Source organism: Oncorhynchus tshawytscha, linkage group LG08, assembly GCF_018296145.1.
Source record: "Oncorhynchus tshawytscha isolate Ot180627B linkage group LG08, Otsh_v2.0, whole genome shotgun sequence".
In the NCBI taxonomy this organism is placed as follows: Eukaryota; Metazoa; Chordata; class Actinopteri; order Salmoniformes; family Salmonidae; genus Oncorhynchus; species Oncorhynchus tshawytscha.
In genome coordinates, this window is record NC_056436.1 from 25345839 (window position 1) to 25370353 (window position 24515).

The following is a 24515-nucleotide window of genomic DNA, read 5'->3' on the forward strand; positions in this document are numbered from 1 at the left end:
TTGCCAAATATATGTACACTTGCCTACATACAATACCCCATAATGTCAGTGGAATTATGTGTTTAGAAATGTTTACAAATGTATAAAAAATTAAAAGCTAAAAGTATTCAACCCCTTTGTTTTGTCAAGCCTAAATAAGTTCAGGAGTAAAATGGTGCTTAACCCTTTGAGCATGTTGAAGTTCTTAGTTACACTTTGGATGGTGTATCAATACAGACAGTCACTGCAAAGATACAGGCGTCCTTCCTAACTCAGTTGCCAGAGAGGAAGGAAACCGCTCTGGGATTTCACCATGAGGCCAGTGGTGGCTTTAAAACAGTTAGTTGAAAGGCTGTGATTGATCAACAACATTGTAGTTACTCCACAATACTAACCTAATTAACAGAGTGAAAAGAAGGAAGCCTGTACAGAATAAAAGTATTCCAAAATTTGCATCTTGTTTGCAACAAGGCACTAAAGTAGTACTGCAAAGCAATTCACTTTTTGTCCTCAATACAAACTCTTATGTTTGGGGCAAATACAACACATTACTGAGATCCACTCTTCATTATTTTCAAGCATAGTGCTGACTGCATCATGTTACCAAGAAGACAGTGAATGTTCCTGAGTGGCCGAGTTAAAGTTCTGACCTAAATCTACTTGAAAATCAATGGCAAGACCTGAATAGTTGTCTGGCAATGATCAACAATCAATTTTACAGAGCTTGAAGACTTTTGAAAATAATAATGAGAAGATGTTGCACAATCCAGCTGTAATCACTGCCAAAGGTGCTTCTACAAATTGACTCAGGGGTGTGAATACTTATGAAAATGAGATATTTCTGTATTTAATTTTCAAAAAATTTGCGAACATTCATACAAACATGTTTTCACATTGTCATTTTGGGGTATTGTGTGTAGATGGGTGAGAATAATTTTTAAATTCAGGCTGTAACACAACTAAATGTGAACTAAGTCGAGTGGTATGAATACTTTCTGAAGGCACTATTTATAGACATTGGCATTTAGATTCACTTTGAATTAACTTAATTTAATTTGAATTTATTAAATTGATGTTATTTACCCCATCACTGAACACTGTTGCCTGATTGTGTGCCTGTCTGTGTGCAGGTGGGCGTCAGTCGGGTGCAGTGCTGTACAGTGCGTTTGGCATCATGGGACAGTCGGGTACGGGCGTGAAGACTGGCATGTCCAAATCTAACGGCTCAACGTGTTCTCAGACGGGCAGCGGCTACAGCACCGATGTATCTGATGACAATCTGCCTAACGACGCGACAAGACCGAACTCTGATGCCAACAGAAACTCAGACTCTGACGATCAGGTAACTCATCACTGTCCGTCACTTTGAACTGTTGTACAAGTACTTGATACAACCTCGTTTCAGTAACAGAAAGCATTCACAAAAAATATATAGACTTGCTTCTCTCTTGCTCCTGTTCTCTCATTGGCTTATGCTGTGTGGATTGCTCTTGCAGGATGAAGGGGTGGAGTCTGACGACCTGAAGAAGGACCTCCTCCTCATGCCCCCACCCCCTGACTCCAGTAGCATGAAGCTCACCATCAAGGAGATTTGGTTCAGCTTCGCTGCCCCCACCAACGTACGCTCCCCCTCACAGGCCATCTCCAGGCAGCTGAATCTCCTAAGCACAGCGACGCCAGCGATTGGCGCCTGGTTGGTCCCCATCGACCAGCTCAAGTCTTCTCTGCGTAAGCTTGACATGGAGGGCACTTTGAGAGTGTGTGCTGTCATGGGCTGCATCATGACTGAAGCCTTGGAGGTCAGTACTGCACAGATTGAGGGTTCCAATGCTTTTTATCTATTTAATTGTCCTATATTTCCACGTATTGTATATACTGTATGGTGATTGTGTATATTCCTCTGGCTATATTTTGTCTGTATATTTTGTCTATTGCTGTCGGCACCATTTCACAAGGTCAAATGGAGGTTACATGTAAATGTCCTTGGCAAATAACGGTGATTCTTATTCTATATGAGAGACATTTCCTTTTCTTTCCCTTGTTCTGTACAGAAAAAGAGTATCCACATCCCCTTTCGGAGCAAGTACAACAGGGTGACCAAGCGAGCACGCTACCTCCACGAGAACCCCTCCTGTCTGCTGTGTAACATCCTGCATCGCTACCTACAGCAGGCTGACTACACTGTGATAGAGGAGGCCACCATGGTGAGATGTGTGTTTAGAGGCTTGAGAACTTCAGTCTGGACCATGACTGACTGAATCATGTGTGCTAGTGCTGGGCTGGAAATAGTTCTTATGGATCTACCTTAACTTACCTCCTAATTAACTATTAAACCCATCTGATCTTGTCCTCACTAGAATGACGGGCTGCCTGCCCTGGTGACCCTGAAGAAGGGGCTGGTGGCTCTGGCCCGGCAGTGGATGAAGTTTATTGTGGTGACCCAGGGCTTCAAGGCCATTGGCCTGATGAGGCCCAACCAGCTGCCCAAACCCAAGGAGACCCCCCAGCAGCAGACCTTCCAGGACCAGAGCCAGGGCCTGGACAACGGAGCTGCGCTGCAGAGTGACACCAGTGCTGATGGGGCTGAGTTTGAGTTTGACGCAGGTAGGAACGTATGTTCTTTTTGGGACGATGACATTTCTGGTAAATGAATACATGACAGATGTACTTTTTTAAACCAATTATATTGAAAAGTCCCCCCACGTGTTAATGAATTTGATAATGATTATAATGTCCAGCCACAGTGAGTGAACACACCATGCTGCTAGAGGGAGCATGCAGCCGCCCCCTGCCCACAGGAGACAAATCTGGACCAGTTAGCGGGGTGGAGATCATGAGGAAGCTCTCCAAGTCCCACACACACAGTGAATCTGCCCTCAAAATAAAGGTAAAGGTATGTCTATCCACCCGTCCGTCTGTCTGCATTGTCTACTTTAACTTTGTACCATTATAATTAATTATATGGGTGGACAGGGGCGACAGGGCGGTACCACTTTTCATTAGTATACCATAGGAATGCATTTGTTTTCACACTAATGATATTGGTGTATGTTCTTCAGGGCTCCCACCCATACCAGTCCCTCAGCTACACCAGCGGGGACACAGCAGCTGACTCTCCTGCCCATGTGAGTCGCGTGGGCATGACTGCCAAGGACAGTCCCCGTAAGGAGAGTCTGCTGAGCTACCTGACAGGCAGCTTCCCCAGCCTGCACAACCTGCTGGAGGGCACACCCCAGAGGAATGAAACCACCACCAAAAGCACAGGTACGCTCACATTATCCTGGTTCTGACTTGGTTTGGGTTCCAATTCCATACCCATACATTCCTGAAAGTGTGAACATTCTCCTAAAGCATGGGTTATAGGGAATTTCCACCGTATTTTTATAGTACTTTGATTCCTTTTCAAACTATCATGATAGAGAATTGGTATAGAATTGGACTGCAACATGACATTGTTTGCTCCCCCCTTTAGGTAACAGTGTGGGCCCAGATGTGGTGACGGAACACCCCCTGCTGTCTGAGCCCTCCTCCGTCAGCTTCTACAACTGGATGTCCAACGCTGTGGGCAACCGGGGCGGAGGGAATGCTGTACCCCAGGAGTCCCCAGTCAACCGCTCCCAGCACAATATCCTGCAGACAGGTATGGGGAATGTTGTGAGAATATTCTGTGGATGTTGGGGGAAATGTTGGTGATGTAACCAACCCTGATTGCTCACAGTAAAATAATTTTTAAAATAAGGTCACCCTAAGTGTCTTTCTGTTGCTCCTCAGGCATCACCTGTAACCTCCACACCATCCCATCAGCATCAGACTTCAACACGGTGCTGTCCAGCGACCAGAACACTCTTGATGGAACACAGTCTCAGCACTCTCAGCACAGCACCAGCCAAGATGACATAATGATGGCCGACATTGAGGAGGGCAACCAGTGTCCCGCCGCCGTTCAGCTAGCAGACGCTCAGGTAACCTAGTGAGTGAGTGAGTGAGTGAGTGAGTGAGTGAGTGAGTGAGTGAGTGACTGACTGACTGACTGAGTGAGTGTTATAATTCTGATGATTCTCTCTCCCCTCCCTCACAACACACAGGTTGTGTTCAAGCCTCTACTGAGTCACACAGGGATCCAGGCCCAGGACACCACTCCTCTCAGCTACAAGATGTACTTCGGGGAGCACCTCTCCTTCTCTGGCACTTTGGAGTGTCTCAGAGCAGACATTGTGGACTCTGACACGTCCAAAGAGCGGAAAAATAAACGGTTGAAAAGGTAAATAAACCAAGTATCTAAAGTAAATCATGTTTAGCGAGTCCCAATAGTCTTAAAGGTGCAATCTCTAAGACCCGGTTGCCCAGCTGGTGGCCCTCGGGATGAAATTGGCCCAGGGGTGGTTTTATTTGGCCACCATGTTTTTTGAGCAAAAAAAACTTTCCGAATGCACTGTATATTTTTCAGACCCCTCGACTTTTTCCACATTTTGTTACGTTAGTCTTAAAATCCATATACATTTTCACACAGTACCCCATAATGACAAAGCAAAAACAGGTTTTTAGAAATTTTAGCAAATATATTAAAATTTTTAAACAGAGGTACCTTATTTACATAAGTATTCAGACCCTTTGCAATGTGACTTGAAATTGAGCTCAGGTGCATCCTGTTTCCATTGATCATCACAGAGATGTTTATACAACTTGATTGGAGTCCACCTGTGGTAAATTCAATTGATTGGACATGATTTAGAAATGTGCACACCTGTCTAGATAAGGTCTTACAGTTGACAGTCCATGTCAGAGCAAAAACCAATCCATGAGGTAGAAGGAATTGTCCGTAGATCTCAGAGACTGGATTGTGTCAAGCAACAGATCTGGGGAATGGTACCAAAAACATTCTGCAGCATTGAAGGTCCCCAAGAATACAGTGGCCTCCATCCTTCTTAAATGGACATTTGGAACCACCAAGACTCTTCCTAGAGCTGACTGCCCAGCCAAACTGAGCAATTGGGGGAGAAGCGCCTTGGTCAGTGAGGTGACCAAGGACCCGATGGTCACTCTGACAGAGCTTCAGAGTTCCTCTGTATTGGTAGGAGAACCTTCCAGAAGGACAACCATCTCTGCAGCACTCCACCAATCAGGCCTTTATGGTAGAGTGGCCAAACGGAAGCCACTCTTCAGTAAAATGCACATGACAGCCCGCTTTGAGTTTGCCAAAAGACAGAAGCAATATTCTCTGGTCTGATGAAACGAAGGTTGAACTCTTTGTCCTTAATGCCAAGCGTCACATCTGGAGGAATCCTGGCACCAATCCCTATGGTGAAGCATGGTGGTGGCAGCATGCTGTGTGTAAGTGTTTCAGCGGCAGGGACCGGATGACTAGTCAGGATCGAGAGAAAGATGATCAGAGCAAAGTACAGACCTGCTTCAGAGCGCTCAGGACCTTAGACTGGGTCAAAGGTTCACCATCCAACAGGGCAGCAATCCTAAGCACACAGCCAAGACAACGAAAGAGGGTCTTCGGGACAAGTCTCCAAATGTCCTTGAGTGGCCCGGACTTGAACCCGATCGAACATCTCTGGAGTGACCTGAAAATAGCTGTGTAGCGATGCTCCCCATCCAACCTGACAGAGCTTGACAGGATATGCAGAGAAGAATGGGAGGATCTCCCCAAAAACAGGTTTGCCAAGCTTATAGCATCATACCCAAGAAGACTCGAGGCTGTTATCGCTGCCAAGATGCTTCAAAAAGTACTGAGTAAGGGGTCTTTTTTTTTTTGCATAATAGAGAGACTTGATCGTATACAAATAATTAATAATAATTGGCTTTTCTGCCAACTGAGGTTCTCAAGGCACTTTACATACTTGGTAAAGGAATTAAATTGCTCTGTTTTAATACCCAATTCAAATTAAACACACTGTCAATTCATAAGGATTTGTAAGACCCTTATTCTATAATAATAGACAGAGCCCAGTCTTAAAGTCAAACAGCAGAGTTTATTCACGAGAGTACTGAATACGATACAGTCTACCACAGGTTATAAACTGAAAATGACGTCATTAGTTTCAACACCAACCCGTGCCATCTCCGTTCCAGTACAAAGGCTGTATCTCAAGCCTTCCCACATCCGTCTCCCTACCAATTTAATATAATTTACGAGTCAAGGTTTTCTCGTGTAGATAAGCATTCTAGCCAGTCTGAAGATATTGTTCATTCATTTGTACCAAGGAACAGACAGTCATTGTTCTAACTTGACCACATTCACACACATTATATTCAGTACTGGGATCAAGAAAGAAAATTCATACATACACAGTAACATAATAGTATTCTGATAAGTACATCCTGATTGAAATGTATACATAATTAGTCATCATTGATAAAAATTCCCTTAACAATACTGTAGTAGGGGGAAACTGACTTCATCCACCATCAATGTGTAGCACCCACCTCAGTGATGCACGGCGACCATTTTTGTACCAGACCGCTCATCACATCAGCTAGAGAGGTGAGGAGGGATATATGCCCGTTAGAGGGATGATTTAGGTGGCCATGATGAAATGTGTCCAGGTTGGGAATTTAGCCATGACACCGGGGTGAACACCCTTACTCTTTCAATAAGCCATGGGATTTTAAATGACCACAGAGTCAGGACACCCATTTTAACATCTCATCCAAAAGACTGCACCCTACGCTGGGCAATGTCCCCATATGTAATCAATGTTTTGTAATGATTATGTTTTAGACAAATAGTATACATTTTTGTGCTTATTGCAGTCAATTTGCAGTCTAAAAATGTATTTTTTAGTATGTTCTGACAAAAGAAAAACTTGGCCCGTGGCTGAATCTAGTTAATGATCCCTGCTCTAAGATATCCTGCCATGTAAAGGTAATCTTCTCTCCCTCCCTCTCTAGGCAGGGCATGCCAAACCTCCCTCTGCTGGAGTTCAAGCCTGCCCTGCTGATCGAGACGTTCAGCCTGAACGCTGTGGTGATGGAGAAGTCTACCAGCACTGGCCCGCCAAACTCCACGGCTGCCGCTGCTCCCCTCGCCTTTCACGACCTGAATCGTCGCCACTACAACACCTTCCACTGCGACTTCACCATCGCCTGCCAGGCCATCAGCCAGCGTGTGGACATGGCCCTGGTGCGCCTCATCCACCAGTTCAGCACCATGGTGGACGACATCAAGGCCACACAGACAGACATCAAGCTGAGTCGCTACACCGCCGGCTCTGCCTCCCCCACACCCACCTTTAAGGTGCGGCCCTACCGCCACTTCCGCTCCTCTGACTTTAGCCGCAGCTCGCGGGGAAGCGTCAACGGAGCCGGGCGGAGTGGGGCTGGCGGCGGCGGGAACACTGCTCAGAAGAGCAAGCGGGGTGGAGGTGGAGGGGGGGGTCAACTGCCCAACGGCCCCCAGTCAGGACTGGACACGCTGGGCAGGAGGGAGCCCCGGGGTCGCAACACGCTTGGTCGCTCGGAGCGCCGTACCTCCAAGGTACACCAACCAGTATGTATCTTTATTTCACAATAATCATATAGACTATATTTCTAAGTGACCTATCAAATGATGTATGCTCTGTTTTAATTGGTATCTAATAAATTCAATCAATCCAATTGATCAAGGTGTCGCGGAAGGGCTCTCGGGATGTGGCGGACCACATGACCATCCAGATGGACGACTCAGACTCCATCACAGTGTCAGAGCAGAGCGAGCCCTCTGCAGAGTGCTGGCAGAACATGTACAAGCTGCTCAACTTTTACTCCCTCATCTCCGACCCCACCGGTATCCTGGAGAAGAGCTCCCCTGAGAACTGCCTCTCGGGTAAGGCTATCTCTCTCCCTCCACTTAGCCACTTCTAGCCCCTACCCCCTAGGCTCTTAAGAAAGCCTCACACTCATCGTTCGATCATTTTGTGTGTGTGCGTTATGTGTGCTGTACAGACGGTGGCCGCAGCCCCTCGGAGCCCCTGTGCAGGGTGATGTTTGAGAACGAGCAGCAGGACCCCACCAACAAGCCTCCGGCCGGGCTCGGAGCAGGGGGCCGACGGCGTAGCTTGGTGAGCTGTGAGCCACAGCACGTCACCCTCATCGTGTTTGGCATCGGCGTTGTGAACCGCACCCACCTGGAGGCAGACATCGGGGGCCTGACCATGGAGGCAGAGCTAAAGAAGATCCACGGCAGCTTCACACTTAAGGAGAAGATGAAGGGTGAGGCTCTTAGCTCTTATTATTTTGTCACTAGTTCAATACACCGCCTCTTTGTATTACGTTATTCAGTGCCATATCTGGATTATAATTCCCAAATCTGTTTTTCAGACATACTGCACCAGAAGATGACAGAGACTTGTGCATCAGCCCACATAGGAGGAGTTAACATTGTGCTCCTGGAGGGTATAACCCCAGACATTCAGTAAGGACTGCTCCAATTTAAGTTGATAACTGTTTAATTTGAATTGCCACATTGAGGATTGAAGTTTGATACTGTGCATTAGGTCTGTTAATTAACCTAAAATACACTCCGTTTCTAATTTGTTTGCCTGTCATTTTGGTAACCATTAAGATTATTTATGAACGTTTGAGTTTCCTACCCCACAGTGTCTGTAGCTATGTTTCGATTGAACTTCTCCAGTGATTTTGTCGACATTTAACATTTGCCTCAATATAGAAAATGGATGCGACAATTGGGTGCTTTTCCATTTAACTATCTTGGGTGCGTTCGTAAAGCCAATCTGGAGTGCCAGAGTGAGCTCAGTGTCCTCTGGGCTTTCTTAAATTCAGAGCGTTCCGTCTGGGAGCGTTCAGAGCGCACACTGACTGGACGCTCTGGCCGAGTAGTAGGGTTGATCCGAGCTTTCTAACCTCACAACGGCAGTCATGCACCCAAGCTAACTGGCTAACGTTGGCTAGCTTTCCCTCTTCAAAAATGAGAGAACACCTCACTCTGACCATTTTACTCTCCCTAGCAGAGCTGGTTATCCAGAGCGTTGGTGACTGCAACTGATGCTGGTAACAATTTAATTACGCTGTTTTGTCAATGTTTACTGACCATATATGGCCATATTCAACGGGTGTTGAGAGTTCGTAAATACATCAGTTATTCTGCACTCTGGTACATTCAGACGCGAGTGCTCTGAAATTGGAGTAGATGGCCAGAGCGAATTTACGAATGCACCCCTTGTGTCAATAAAAACAGCTGGACGTAATGACGTCAGACCAATCTGTTTCATGTCTTAAATAGCCCGCGAAAGCCAGCGTGGATAGAATGCAATAATGTCATATTGTAATAATTATCATGCCAATGTATCGCCACAGTCTGTCCCATGTTGAAACTTGAAGTCCTGTAGATCTAAAATGATTGGATAGTGAAACTTGCCAGCCAACCAGAGAAGAAGCGAAGTGAAGTGTTTCGTCAGGACAATACCTATCCTACAAAGAAACATTTTTTTTTTTATAGTTGAACATTTTGATTTTGCCGGCAGTAAAAATGTAGAATTAAAGTGCCGCTTTATAGTTGCGTGATCACATCACGTGCCCATCACATCCACCCCTATCTAATGGATAAAAATGTTGTCTGTCTTTAGAAATGTCTCATATCTGCCGTTTCCATTACACATGTCGCAGTGATTTTATTTTTTGAGACATTTGCGTTTGTCAAATCAATCTTGTTCAATGGATGGAAACCTGCCTACTGATTGCATGTCAACCTAATGTGTGAGTAATTCCTACAGTTACTTCACTCTAAACAAATCCTAGAAATATTCAAAGGACTGCACATATTCGGCTGGCAACACTGGAAGTACTTTTGGCAGTTGAAGGATGGTGAATAAGTATTCTAATCTAGTCTGTTGTCTCCGTATATCTATGCGTGAATAGTCTATCTCATTTGCTCTCTTTTTTTTTCTTTTTACTTTCCCTGGCTTTCTCTTCCATCGTCTTGAATAGACTGGAGGATTTCCCTACATCTCCTACCAGCACTGCCAAACAAGAGTTTCTGTATGTGTTTATAACTACTGCACCTTGGCACATAGCAATGCAATGTAGTACTAAGTTTAGGCACAGCTTTCGTTTTGTCTCGAGTCTGTGGTAACGCAGTGTTTCATCAGTGTACAGCTCTAGTTATGTTATTCTCCCTCTTCATGTTAGTCTGATAATCACCCACTCCTTTTCTCCTCTGTTTCTGTGTTCCTTCCTTTAAGTGTATGGCGGGTAGATCATCTTTATAGATCAGCCATATGACAGTGATTCCTCCTGTAATCGTGATCAATATTATTATTTTGTTAGTTTTTTTGTTGATAATTTCGGCAATGCAATGCAAGGTCATATAGAACCCTGTAGTTCTTATGCCCCCATAACATGGATGACGTTGTGTGCCTGTTAATGTTTAGTGTGCTTGTTGTCTAACATGACCAAAACAAGCATTTTTGTACATTGTTGATGCTCTATCGACGTTGTCCTGTGTTAACCTGTAGTCAAACAGTCATATTTGTACATTGTTGTTGCTCTATCGACGTTGTCCTGTGTTAACCTGTAGTCAAACAGTCATATTTGTACATTGTTGTTGCTCTATCGACGTTGTCCTGTATTAACCTGTAGTCAAACAGTCATATTTGTAACGCTGACACTCTGCTCTACCATTCCAGAACAGTTGTGAAATGCAACATAGCGAAGTCCCAGGCCCTGTACAGCGCCCAGCGGGGCCTGAAGAACAATAACGCCGCTGTGTTCAAGGTGGGCGCCATCATGATCAACATCCCCCAGCACCCAGCCACGCTGCACAGCATGATGGTCCGTAGCTCCCACCAGCTCTCCAAACAGATCTCTGACCTCATCCGCCAGCCATCCAACGTGTGAGTCTCTGTGAGGAAATGGTTGGATTATTCATAAGTTGCATTATATATACTTTGAGTCCCATTGAAATCAAAAGGTATCTCCTAGGAGAGCCCCTGCCATGAATTGGGGCTGAGTAGGCAGAACTGCTTGCTCAGTGTGGTCCTCACCAAAAGGATCTTGTATGAGAGGAAAGCACTTCTGTGAATTGTAACATTTAGAGATGAAACCATTTCCTTTCCTCTGTATCTCCTTCATGGACTAAGCAATACTTGTCTTCATTCTGAACTACGTTCTTTTCTCTGTAGGCCACCCTCCAACAGGGAGGATACTCCCACCCCTCAGCCCTCTGACAAGGCGTCCAGCATCAACCAGACTCCTGTGGAGGCCAACGAGTTCCCCCAGCTGCCGGAGGGGCTGGAGAAGAAGCCCATCGTCCTCAAGTTCAGTGCCATGATGGACGGCATCACCATAGGAGCGGCCCTGCTGCCCTCCCTCAAGGCTGAGTACAAGATGGGCCGTATGAAGAGCCACGGCATGACAGGTAGCGTAGCACCAAGCTTTAACCCCTGACTTAGGTAATGGGATATTGTATTTTTATCACTGTGTATGTACATGATGTTACTATTTGTGATATGGCAATGTTTTCTTAATTTCCTCTGCGTTGATTGATAACGTTATTGACTTCAATTGGACTTCCTCATCCTTGTTTGTTCTCTGTGCAGGAGCCCAGACAAGGTTCACGTTTGAGCTGCCCAACCACAAGCTATGTTTTCAGTCCAAGGTGTCTCCGGTGGACACCATGTCCGCCATGCCCCCCTCTGCCAGCCTCAACCTCCCGCCAGTCACCATGTCCGGAGAGTACATCATGGAGGACCACGAGGGCCACTCGGACTTCACCGACGACTTCCCTATCCCCATGAAGCAGGGCAACTACCTCCAAGGGAATTACCTGCGCTGTGTGGCTGAGGTGAGGCTGCCACAGTCAAGTAGAGTAGCTCCAGTATTCCTGACTATACTTTATATACATACATTACATTACCGTTCTGATTAAAGAAGCAATTAAACTGACCGCCTTTAGACTAGTTGTGTATCTGGAGCATCAGCATTTGTGGGTTCGATTACAGGCTCAAAATGGCCAGAAACAAAAAACTTTATTCTGAAACTCGTTAGTCTATTCTTGTTCTGAGAAATGAAGGCTATTCCATGGCCAAGAAACTGAAGATCTCGTACAACGCTGTGTATTACTCCCTTCACAGAACGCAAACTTACTCTAACCAGAATAGAAAGAGGCGTGGGAGGCCCCGGTGCACAACTGAGCAAGAGGACAAGTACATTAGAGTGTATATTTTGAGAAACAGGCGCCTCACAAGTCCTCAACTGGCAGCTTCATTAAATAGTATCCGCAAACACCAGTCTCAACGTCAACAGTGAAGAGGCGACTCTGGGATGATGGCCTTCTAGGCAGAGTTCCTCTGTCCAGTGTCTGTTTTGCCCATCTTGATCTTTTCTTTTTATTGGCAAGTCTGACACATGGCTTTTTCTGTGCAACTTTGTATGTTGTACATGCATACATACATGCTTACATACATACATGCTTACATACATACATGCATACATGCATACATACATACATACATACATACATACATACATACATACATACATACTAGAGGTCGACCGATTAATCGGAATGGCCGATTTAATTAGGCACGTTTTCATAACAATCGGAAATCGGTATTTTTGGCCACCGATTTGGCCAATTTTTTTGTTTTTAAATTTAAAAATGTTTCACCTTTATTTAATCTTTGTTTAACTAGGCAAGTCAGTTAAGAACACATTCTTATTTTCAATGACGGCCTAGGAACGGTGGGTTAACTGCCTTGTTCAGTGGCAGAACGACAGATTTTTACCTTGTCAGCTCCGTGATTCAATCTTGCAACCTTAGTTAACTAGTCCAAGGCTCTAACCACCTGATTACATTGCACTCCACGAGGAGACTGCCTGTTACGCGAATGCAGTAAGCCAAGGTAAGTTGCTAGCTAGCATTAAACTTATCTTATAAAAAACAATCAATCAATCATAATCACTAGTTAACTACACATGGTTGATGATATTACTAGTTTATCTAGCGTGTCCTGCGATGCATATAATCGATGCAGTGCGTATCTTTGCTCCAATGTGTACCTAACCATAAACATCAATGCCTTTCTTAAAATCAATACACAGAAGTATATATTTTTAAACCTGCGTATTTAGCTAAAATAAATCCAGGTTAGCAGGCAATATTAACCAGGTGAAATTTTGTCACTTCTCTTGCGTTCATTGCACGCAGATTCGGTGTATATGCAACAGTTTGGGGCCGCCTAATTTGCCAGAATTTTACGTAATTATGACATAACATTGAAGGTTATGCAATGTAACAGCAATATTTAGACTTAGGGATGCCACCCGTTAGATAAAATACGGAACAGTTCCGTATTTCACTGAAAGAATAAACGTCTTGTTTTCGAGATGATAGTTTCCGGATTCGACCATATTAATGACCTACGGCTCGTATTTATGTGTGTTATCATGTTATAACTAAGTCTATGATTTGATAGAGCAGTCTGACTGAGCGATGGTAGGCACCAGCAGGCTCGAAAGCATTCATTCAAACAGCACTTTCGTGCGTTTTGCCAGCAGCTCGTCGCTATGCTTCAAGCATTGAGCTGTTTATGACTTCAAGCCTATCAACTCCCGAAATTAGGTTGGTGTAACCGATGTGAAATGGCTAGCTAGTTAGCGGGGTGCGCGCTAATAGCGTTTCAAACGTCACTCGCTCTTGGAGTGGAGACTTAGAGTGGTTGTTCCCCTTGCTCTGCATGGGTAACGCTACTTCGAGGGTGGCTGTTGTCGATGTGTTCCTGGTTCGAGCCCAGGTAGGAGCGAGGAGAGGGATGGAAACTATACTGTTACACTGGCAATACTAAAGTGCCTATAAGAACATCCAATAGTCAAAGGGTAATGAAATACAAATGGTATAGAGAAATAGTCCTATAATTCCTATAATAACTACAACCTAAAACTTCTTACCTGGGAATATTGAAGACTCATGTTAAAAGGAACCACCAGCTTTCATATGTTCTCATGTTCTGAGCAAGGAACTTAAACGTTAGCTTTTTTACATGGTACATATTGCACTTTTACTTTCTTCTCCAATACTTTGTTTTTGCATTATTTAAACCAAATTTAACATGTTTCATTATTTTTTTGAAGCTAAATAGATTTTATTGATATATTAAGTTAAAATAAGTGTTCATTCAGTATTGTTGTAATTGTCATTATTACAAATAAATAAATAAAAAATTGTCCGATTTAATCGATATCGACTTTTTTTTGGTCCTCCAATAATCGGTATCGGCGTTGAATAATCATAATCGGTCGACCTCTCATACATACATACATGCATACATGCATACCGACATACATACAGTTGAAGTCGGATGTTTACATACACTTAGTTTGGAGTCATTAAAACTAGTTTTTCAACCACGCCAAAAATATAGTTTGTTAACAAATTTGTGGAAAGTCGGTTAGGACATGTGCATGACACAAGTCATTTTTCCAACAATTTTTTACTGACAGATTATTTCACTTATATTTCACTGTATCACAATTCCAGTGGGTCAGAATGATGTCATGGCTTTAGAAGCTTCTGATAGGCTAATTGAAATAATTTGAGTCAATTGGAGGTGTATTTCAAGGCCTACCTTCAAACTCAGTGCCTCTTTCCTTGACATCATGGGAAAATCAAAAGAAATCAGCCAAGACCTCAGAAAAATAAATTGTAGACCTCCACAAGTCTGGTTCATCCTTGGGAGCAGTTTCTGTATGCCTGAAGGTACCACATTCATCTGTACAAACAATAGCACGCAAGTATAAACACCATAGGACCATACAGCTGTCATACCACTCAGGAAGGAGACGCGTTCTGTCTCCTAGAGATGAACGTACTTTGGTGCGAAAAGTACAAATCAACCTTGTAAAGATGCTGGAGGAAACGGGTACAAAAGTATCTATATACACAGTAAAAATTAGGCCTATGTCGACATAACCTGAAAGGCCGCTCAGCAAGGAAGAAGCCACTGCTCCAAAACCGCCCAAAAAATGTTTACATTTTATTTTAATTTAAAGGCACACTTAAACAACATGGCTACCACAGCATTCTGCAGCGATATGCCATTCCATCTGGTTTGTGCTTAGAGGGATTATCATGACCCAACACACCTCCAGGCTGTGTAGCGACTATTTGTCCAAGAAGTGGAGTGATGGAGTGCTGCATCAGATGACCTGGCCTCCACAATCACCCGACCTCAACCCAATTGAGATGGTTTGGGATGAGTTGGACCTCACAGTAAAGGAAAAGCAGCCAACAAGTGCTCAGCATTTGTGGGAACTCCTTCAAGACTGTTAGAAAAGCCTTCCAGGTGAAGCTGGTTGAGAGAATGCCAAGTGTGTATAGCTGTCATCAAGGCAAAGGGTGGCTACTTTGAAGAATCCTCTAACAGAGTTGCAGTTCTTGACACCGGTGTTCTTAATGTTTTGTATACTCAGTGTATTTGGAGTGGTGAGCACTCCGTTTGACCTGACAAAGATCCTTGTGGATTGAAACATTGTCTATACAGCCATGGCTCTACGCTGACCTTTTTTACAAGGAGCACGTGTGCACCTATGTTGAAGAATGTAGGCCCACACAAAGACATTTAGGAGAACAATTACAAATATTTGTGTTAATAAAGATAAATTAAGGATTCTTTCTAGGTACACTGGTGCTCCTAAATATAAATGTCAGGTCACACAGCAAAATATTTAGGCGCATATGCGAGTAAAATGGTCACACTGTAGAGCCCTGAAATGTGGTAATTATGAGCATATTCAGTTTGCAGGCCTTTGTTATTTTCATTGATTTCAATCCCCCTTCACCTAGATTGGTTCTTTTGAGCACAACCTCACAACGGACCTCCTGAACCACCTGGTGTTCCTGCAGAAGGTTTTCATGAAGGAAGTCAACGAGGTCATCCAGAAAGTATCAGGTCTGTCCCGCTGTATAACACAAGAACACTGAAAGTTGTTATGTTTCAGTATTTTGCTTAGACACTTTGGGTAAATGCTTGTTTGTGTCTATGCAGGAGGAGAGCAGCCCATCCCTCTATGGAATGAGCACGACATCTCGACAGACGCTGACAAGCCCAAGATTCTGCTTTACTCACTCAGTCTGATGTTTAAGGTACCAGTATGAGAAGCAAGAAAAGTCCTGCAATATGCATATATACCCACCTATCGTCACATGTCCTAATCATTTGAAAATTAAATAAATTGACTTTCCTGAACACTTGTGATTTGCAGGGGATCCAGATGACGGCCACCACTCCGTCCATGAGAGCGGTGCGCTTCGAGACAGGGCTGATAGAGCTGGAGCTCTCCAACAGGATCCAGTGTAAAGCCCAGGCTGGCGGCAGCAGCAGCTATCTCAAACTGTTTGGGAAGTGCCAAGTGGATCTGAACCTCGCCCTGGGCCAGATAGTCAAACACCAGGTAGGCTACAGCAAATCAATATAGGTTGTGTTAGTTTCTATTGGCTGCTGCAATCAGGTTTTGTTAGATATAACCCTTTTTTTCTCCACAGGTTTATGAGGAGGCAGGTTCAGACTTTCACCAGGTGGCCTACTTCCGCACTCGTATTGGCTTACGGAACGCCCTTCAGGAGGAGATTAGTGGCTCCTCAGACAAAGAGGCGGTCCTCATCACACTCAACCGGCCAATCGTCTTTGCTCAGCCTGTGGCTTTTGACAGAGGTCAGGCCTTGATAATAGACTACGTTTTCTAATTCTCTAAATAAAAATGTCTAAATCATATAACCTCTATAGTGAAACGTCATCCCTTTTTCCCTTCTCATTGCAGCTGTACTCTTCTGGTTGAACTACAAGGCGGCCTATGACAACTGGAATGAGCAGCGTCTGGCACTGAACAAAGACATTCACATGGCCACCAAGGAGGTGGTGGACAAGCTGCCGGGCATCCAGCAGACCTCTGCCCAGGCCTTCAGCACCCTGTTCCTGCAGCTCACCGTCAACGACCTGGGAATCTGTCTGCCCATCACCAACACCTCACTGGTAGGAGGAGAATGATGATCTGAACAATGATTTTTGCAACCAAAGATTGCATATATGTTTTAAGGAGAAAACCTTTGCATGTTAAAATGGTGTGGGATATTTTTTACCTCAACCCTGACAGTGCTCCATTTTGTCTTATACACTTAGACCCATTTTGTCTTAGATCAATTCTGTTTCAGATCCTGTCCTGGAACTGTTTGTGTGTTTTATATTGATATGAGCGAAATTGAAAGAAATATTCTTGTCTGAAAGTGGCACTCTCTGTGAGTAGTCATCAAATCATAGGTAATTTCATTCTAAAGAACTGATCCAAATTGTCTTGTTTTTTTCTCAACCATTCTCACAATGCTTCATTGGAGCTTCATTGATTTTATTTAAATATAGTTAGCTATACTGAATAAAATATAAACGCAACAATTTCAATGATTTTACTGAGTTAGTCTATATAAGGAAATCAGTCAATTTAAATAAATTCATTACCTAAATTCCTAACCTATGGATTTCACATTACTGGGCAGAGGCGCATCCATGGGTGGCATTGGCACACCAGTCAGTATGAGTTTTTCCCCACAAAAGCGCTTTATTACAGATGAATATGGTCCTAGGCTGGTGTGGTTGTGAAGCTGGTTGGGTGTACTGCCAAATTCTCAAAAACGATGTTGGAGGCAGCTTATGGTAGAGATGTGAACATTCAATTCTATTGCAACAGCTCTGGTCGAGATTCCTGCAGTCAGCCAATTGCACGCTGCCTCAAAACTTGAGACATCTGTGGCATTGTGTTGTGTGACAAAACTGCCTGTTTTAGAGTGGCCATACGGTGCACCTGTCTAATGATCATGCTGTTTATTCAGCTTCTTGATATGCCACACCTTTCAGGTGGATGGATTATCTTGGCAAAGGGGAAATGCTCACTAACAGGGATGTAAACAAATTAGTGCCCAACATTTCAGAGAAATAAGCTCTTTGTGCTTTATGGAACATTTCTGGGATCTGGTATTTCCGCTCATGAAACATGGAACCAACACTTTACATGTTGCGTTTATATTTTTGTTCAGTATATATAAATATATAGCTCGCTGCAGTAGTATGTAGCTGTATATATGTAATTAGACCTACCTTGATAAACTTGGAAATGTAGGAAACATGGGAATGGTGGAGAAAGGAATGGTGGGGAAAGGTTTGTCAGTGCAGTTAACAATTTTTTATTAGCAGCAAATTACAAAATGTATCCAAGATAAATGTCTTCATAAATGCTAAAGGTTGCTTTTGTGACTTGGTGAATGACTGACTGATATAGGAAAATAGATATTGGGGATTAATCAGTTAGAATTTGATGACTACATCCACTGTCCCTGGTGAGTTCTCCTACAAGTTAGTTAAAGTTATAATTGTATCCCTTATCTCCATAGAAAGGACATATACCAGGTTTCGAAGGCATCCGCTCTGAAGCTGGGGCCAGCAGATCTGTAGGCCAGAAAAAATATGCACGAAAAGTAACCTTACAACCTATTCAATCTCTTTTGAACACTTGTGTGATGTTATTCAGTGGTCTTACTGCTTTACTTGTAACAACCTGTCATTAGTGTTTATGATGCAGTCTTGATACAATGCTGACATAACAGGTTATGGCAGTTTACAACCAACCATTTTATTGATACTACTGGGATAACTTCATTTAAGCTTGAAATGGTTTGACTGGTTTAACTTCTCACCATTTCAAGAATCTTAAATGATTACCTTCAATTGGAACAGCTCTATTGTTTTCATGTATCATGGAGTGGTATGGCACGCACAATGTCACACTTTCATCAACTTTGCAGAATTTTATAACAGGCTGCAACTAAATGGGTGTTTCCAAGGAGCAATGTGTTTTTCAACATTACACACAGGCACGTTTCCTATTCTCAGTAACCTACTTATTTTGAGGCTCTGCCAATAAACAATTATTACAATGTTTTTAACTATTTGTAAACCATTATATTATTAAGGGGGTTAGTGCATTTTTAAACACCTTTTAATTGACATTTCCTGCAATCTAAATAAAGAAAATACTATTAGGGTGTGGTGCCTGGCCTTGATAACAAATATAACAAATAAATTTACTTATTTTTATTTATTTAATTTTTTTACATAGTGGTGTAGTGCGAACAACAAGGTGGCGCAACGCCCCTCTTACATTATTTGGTGTGTGTGTGTGTGTGTCGACTTCATTTAATTGTTACGAAACTATTTAATAGTGTTTATAGGCAGACCGTCAAATAAAATGTTACCACTATTTCCAACAAACGACTGACACTTAAGCCTAAATATTATCCATGTGTTAGACTTATCTGATGGCCTAACTGTAACATCTTACTCCACTTTTAAACCTCCGTTCTCACAGGCAAACCACAGCATTGACTTTGACACAGGCTCGGCCCTGGTGCTAACCATCGAGAGCACGCTGATCACCGCTTGCTCCTCTGAGTCGCTGGTCAGCAAAGGCCACTTCAAGAACTTCTGCATCCGCTTCGCCGAGGGCTTTGAGACGTCCTGGGACGACTGGAAGCCTGAGATCCGAGGAGACATGATCATGAACGCCTGTGAGTGATTGGACCGCGAGATGTTGACTTTTACATGCAGACTGGGATTGAAAAAAGCATGAAAATAGGATGGCTTGTCTGTATTTAGAGCTGGGCCTGGGAAAGCTGAGTTTTGAAGTTTAAGAATAAGTAGATAAAATTACATAGGGAAGGGCTTCACCCAAATATTGTGTATCGAACGGACCAATACCTTTTGATATTCCACCCTAATTAAGGTCTACTTGTGCCCTACTTCTTGCAGTGTGGTTCCCTACACTGTGCTGTTCCCCTTTTTGATGTAATTTTGTTTGTTTTGCTGTTGTAGGTGTTGTTCCTGATGGCACATATGAAGTCTGCTCCAGAACCACAGGCCAGCCGTCTGCAGGTAAGTACTGCGCTGATAATGAGCATTGAACCTTGTGTTTATTATGAAAGGGGTCCGTGTGAACATTGTCAAGCTGTTATCCAAGACACAGCACAGCTGTTTTCTACTTCTCTGTGAACAAGATCTTTGTTTTGTATTGAGTGATAGATGGATTTAGTGTAGGGTAATATTCTCTCTCCCTCTACGACCCTCAGAAAGCAGCAGTGCGGGCACCTGGGCACTGAACGTGCTGTGGAAGATGTGTGGTATCGATGTCCACATGGACCCCAACATCGGCAAGCGGCTCAACGCCCTGGGCAACACGCTGACCTCGCTGACTGGCGAGGAGGATGTGGACGACATCGCTGACCTCAACTCCATCAACATGGTGGACTCTGATGAGGATGAGTCTGACACCATGTCGCCCACCATCCATATGGTCAGTCTTTCAGTCTTTGCCTAAACATGATAACCATGCTGAATATTTGTATAAATCACTTTGAACATTTGAATTGTATACTGATCAAAAATATAAACACAGCATGTAAAGCGTTGGTCCCATGTTTCATGAGCTGAAATGGAAGATCCCAGACATTTTCCATACACACAAAAAGTTTATTTCTCAAATTATGCGCACAAATTTCTTTACATCCCTGTTTGTGAGCATTTCTCCTTTGCCAAGATAATCCATCTACCTGATAGGTGTGGCATATCAAGAAGCTGATTAAACAGCATGATCATTACATAGGTATACCTTGTGCTGGGGACAATAAAAGGCCACTCTAAAATAAGCAGTTTTGTCACACAACACAATGCCACAGATGTCTCAAGTTTTGAGGGAGCGTGCAATTTCCATGCTGACTGCAGGTATGTCCACCAGAGCTGTCGCCAGAGAATTGAATATTCATTGCACTACCATAAGCCTCATCCAACATCGTTTTATAGAATTTGTCAGTACGTCCAACCGGCCTCACAACCGCAGACCATGTGTAACCATGCCAACCCACGACCTCCACATCCGGCTGCTTCACCTGCACGATTTTCTGAGACCAGCCACCCGGACAGATAATGAAACTATTTGCACAACCAGTTTGCACAACCAAAGAGTTTTTCACAACCAAAGAATTTCTGCAAAAATTGTCAGAAACCATATCAGGGATGCTCATCTACATGCTCATCGTCCTCACCAGGGTTTTGACCTGACTGCAGTTCAGTGTCGTAATCGACTTCAGTGGGCATATACTCCCCTTCGATGGCCACTGGAAAAGTGTGCTCGTCACGGATGAATCCTGGTTTCAACTGTAGCGGGCAGATGGCATACAGCGTAGTGTGAGCGAGTGGTCAACTTTGAACAGAGTTCCCCATGGTGGCGGTGGGGTTATGGTATGGACAAGCTTAAGCTACGGACAATGATCACCATTTAATTTTATTGATGTCAATTTGACTGTACAGAGATACAGTGACGAGATCCTGAGGTCCATTGTCGCGCCATTCATCCGCCGCCATCAACTCATGTTTCAGCATGATAATGCATGGCCCCATGTCGCAAGGATTTGTACACAATTCATGGAAGCTAAAAATGTCCCAGTTCTTCCATGGCCTGCATACTCACCAGGCATGTCACCCATTGAACATGTTTGGGATGCTCTGGATTGACATATTGGATAGCTTGTTCCAGTTCCTGCCATTATCCAGCAACTTCGCACAGCCATTGAAGAGGACCGGGACAACATTCCACAGGCCACAATCAACAGCCTGATAAACTCTATGCAAATGAGATGTTTTGAGGCAAATGGTGGTCATACCAGATAGTGACTGGTTTTCTAATCCACGCCCCTACTTCTTTTTTTTAAGGTACAATTACTTGACCAAAAGTATGTGGACACCTGCTTGTCAAACATCTCATTCCAAAATCATGGGCATTAATATGAAGTTGGTCCCTCCTTTGCTGCTATAATAGCCTCTACTCTTCTGGGAAGGCTCTTCACTAGATGTTGGAACATTGCTGCGGGGACATGCTTCCAGTCAGCCACAAGAACATTAGTGAGGTCGGTCACTGGTGTTGGGCAATTAGGCCTGGCTCGCAGTCGGCATTCCAATTAATCCTAAAGGTGTTCGATGGGGTTGAGGTCAGGGCTCTATGTAGGCCAGTCAAATTCTTCCACACCGATCTCGACAAACCATTTCTGTATGGACCTCGCTTTGTGCACCGGGGCATTGTCATGCTGAAACAGAAAATGGCCTTCTCCAAACTGTTGCCACAAAATTGTCAAGAATGTCATTGTATGCTGTAGCTCGGCCATGGAAAACCATTTCATGAAACTCCTGACATTGCTTACAGAAGCAGTTTGAACTCGGTAGTGAGTCTTGCAACCGAGGACAGAAGATTTGTACGCACTTCAGCACTTGCCGGTCCAGTTCTGTGAGCTTGCGTGGCCTACTTTGCGGCTGAGCTGTTGTTGCTCCTAGACCTTTCCACTTCACCATAAAAGCACTTACAGGTGACCAGGGCAGCTCTAGCAGGACAGAAATTTGACAAACTGACTTGTTGGAAAGGTGGCATCCTATGACAGTGCCACGTTGAATGTCACTGAGCTCTTCAGTAAGGCCATTCTACTGCCAATGTTTGTCTATGGAGATTACATGGCTGTGTACTCAATTATACTTCTGTCAGCAACATGTGTGCCTGAAATGGCCAAATCCACAAATTTGAAGGGGTGTCTACATACTTTTGAATATATAGTGTATCTGTGATCAACAGATGCATATCTGTATTCCAATCATGAAATCCATGGTTTAATTTTTATTTCAATTGACTGATTTGCTTATATGAACTGTAATTCCGTAAAATAGTTGGAATTGTTGCCTAAGTCTGAGTGTGTTTAATACCCTGTTGGAGTTTGCTAATACCTGTGATTCTATTGCAGTACAACCACGAGACGCTTTAAAAGACTGTTTGTGTAAGAGATTATTGAAGCTCTGTGTGTGTAAAAACCCTAAGTCTGTGTCAAAAATGTCAAAATCCACTGTGAGTGTTAAGGCTTTGCATATCTGTTCAAGCCACGTCAACCCCATCCCACCACTGTGACAGCGCTAAAAGCTATCCAAGCTACTGAAGTCCATGCACCCAGTTGAACCTTGCCTTGGGTGTATCCTTACCGTTGCTTGCAGGGGAGCCCAGAGGGAGAGTGCAGCAGCCCAAGGCTCAGTCCCAGGCTCACGTTCAGGAAGCGGCTAGTAAACAGCATCCTGGGCCTGAAAAGCCCCAGTGTCCAGAGCGTCTCGGTACCAGCCGACTACCTAAGCGACTATTCTCCTCCCCAGTCCAGCGGGAACAGGGCCAGGGCTCCCAGACCCATATCCTGGGGATGTGTATGTACTGCCCCACCCTCTAGTCTCCTATCTTCTGGGCCCCACAATCACGTTTAGGGTGGCATTAAGACTCCCGTCCATGTTTCAAGCTGCAGAATAGATTTCAATTGCTAAGTTACACCATGAAATGTGGTAATCTCAGAGGGCCAACAAAATACTATCACTTAGCAATTGACTTTGTGGGGTTTAAGCACTTTTGGATCCCTTGTCACCTGGTTACACATGTTGTGATTACTTCCTTTTCTGAGAATTGGGTCATCAATTGGTCTCAAGGATTATGGTGATGGTGACTTCCATTTTGTGTATTTCTCTGCTGTTTATGTGTGTGTATAACTTGATTATTGGTGTGAGTATAAAATGTGGATTAGGTGGTGAGCTATGTAACTTTGGTGTAATAATTCATGCTTGGTTTAATACTTTTTTTGTGGTGTAATACAGTAACCCAGGTTGGTGGAGGTGTAATCTAATTCAGGTTATTTAATGTTGGTAATTTAGGTTATATAAATAACCAAACATTCTGTGGTGTAATATGTGAATTACAGGGTGTCATTTGTCCTCTATACTCCACAGGAGACCATAGACCTCAGGCGGCAGACGGCAGTGGGCAACCAGATCGTGGATCCCAGAAGGGGGAAGTTAAACAAAAGAATAGTGGACATCAGAGAGCTGAACGAGCAGGCCAAAGTCATTGATGACCTCAAGTAAGAGTTATTCCTGTCAAATGCAATTATAACCTCATGTTGTATATTTTATCACCTAAAACAAGGATCAATCATGTTTCCCTTCCCCACCCTTCAACAGGAAACTGGGAGCAAGTGAAGGCACAATCAACCAGGAGATCCAGCGCTACCAGCAGCTGGAGTCTGTGGCCGTCAACGACATCAGGAGAGACGTGCGCAAGAAACTACGACGCTCCAGCATGAGGGTGAGACAACTCATTTAATACCACCCTTTATTCAACTGGCATTTTCCGGTCTAAAATGTAAAATGTCATTAACCTGAGCTGAAATGGAAAGGACACCATGACTGATGAGCCCTGATCATTGCTTTTCTACCAGGCTGCGTCTCTGAAGGACAAGTGGGGTCTGGGATACAAACCCAGCTATAACCGTTCCAAGAGCATCTCTACAGCAGCAGGGAGGCCTCCACTCAAAAGGATTGAACGCCAAAGGTACTGGAAGAGGAATCCTTGTTTGCAGCTGGAACCTAGCAGTCGTGGGGTCAATCAGGAATTCAGGAAGTGAATTGAATTTCCAATGGGTTGGATTG

The 24515-nt window shown here is 43.8% G+C and overlaps 1 protein-coding gene across 19 annotated transcripts in view; it reads left to right on the plus strand.

Annotated features, from left to right (window-relative positions):
* The window catches only part of LOC112246873 (transmembrane protein KIAA1109 homolog), an 88692-nt gene that overhangs the window by 46172 nt on the left and 18005 nt on the right, over positions 1-24515 (plus strand). For 8 of the 19 annotated variants that reach the window (XM_024415455.1, XM_024415457.1, XM_024415464.1 and 5 more), the window contains exons 37-66: positions 1110-1321; positions 1476-1778; positions 2031-2183; positions 2337-2583; positions 2718-2872; positions 3039-3243; positions 3452-3619; positions 3751-3941; positions 4065-4240; positions 6877-7474; positions 7591-7789; positions 7909-8175; positions 8284-8377; positions 9910-9960; positions 10608-10814; positions 11103-11338; positions 11520-11764; positions 15764-15869; positions 15966-16063; positions 16183-16371; positions 16463-16631; positions 16738-16949; positions 18359-18442; positions 19333-19531; positions 19836-19895; positions 20090-20313; positions 23046-23246; positions 23817-23947; positions 24048-24171; positions 24305-24417. In XM_024415455.1, the coding sequence (XP_024271223.1) occupies positions 1110-1321; positions 1476-1778; positions 2031-2183; positions 2337-2583; positions 2718-2872; positions 3039-3243; positions 3452-3619; positions 3751-3941; positions 4065-4240; positions 6877-7474; positions 7591-7789; positions 7909-8175; positions 8284-8377; positions 9910-9960; positions 10608-10814; positions 11103-11338; positions 11520-11764; positions 15764-15869; positions 15966-16063; positions 16183-16371; positions 16463-16631; positions 16738-16949; positions 18359-18442; positions 19333-19531; positions 19836-19895; positions 20090-20313; positions 23046-23246; positions 23817-23947; positions 24048-24171; positions 24305-24417 (5617 nt within the window). The remainder of the gene's footprint in view (positions 1-1109; positions 1322-1475; positions 1779-2030; positions 2184-2336; positions 2584-2717; positions 2873-3038; positions 3244-3451; positions 3620-3750; positions 3942-4064; positions 4241-6876; positions 7475-7590; positions 7790-7908; positions 8176-8283; positions 8378-9909; positions 9961-10607; positions 10815-11102; positions 11339-11519; positions 11765-15763; positions 15870-15965; positions 16064-16182; positions 16372-16462; positions 16632-16737; positions 16950-18358; positions 18443-19332; positions 19532-19835; positions 19896-20089; positions 20314-23045; positions 23247-23816; positions 23948-24047; positions 24172-24304; positions 24418-24515) is intronic. The other 11 variants (XM_024415456.1, XM_024415460.1, XM_024415469.1 and 8 more) reach the window with 9 other exon arrangements.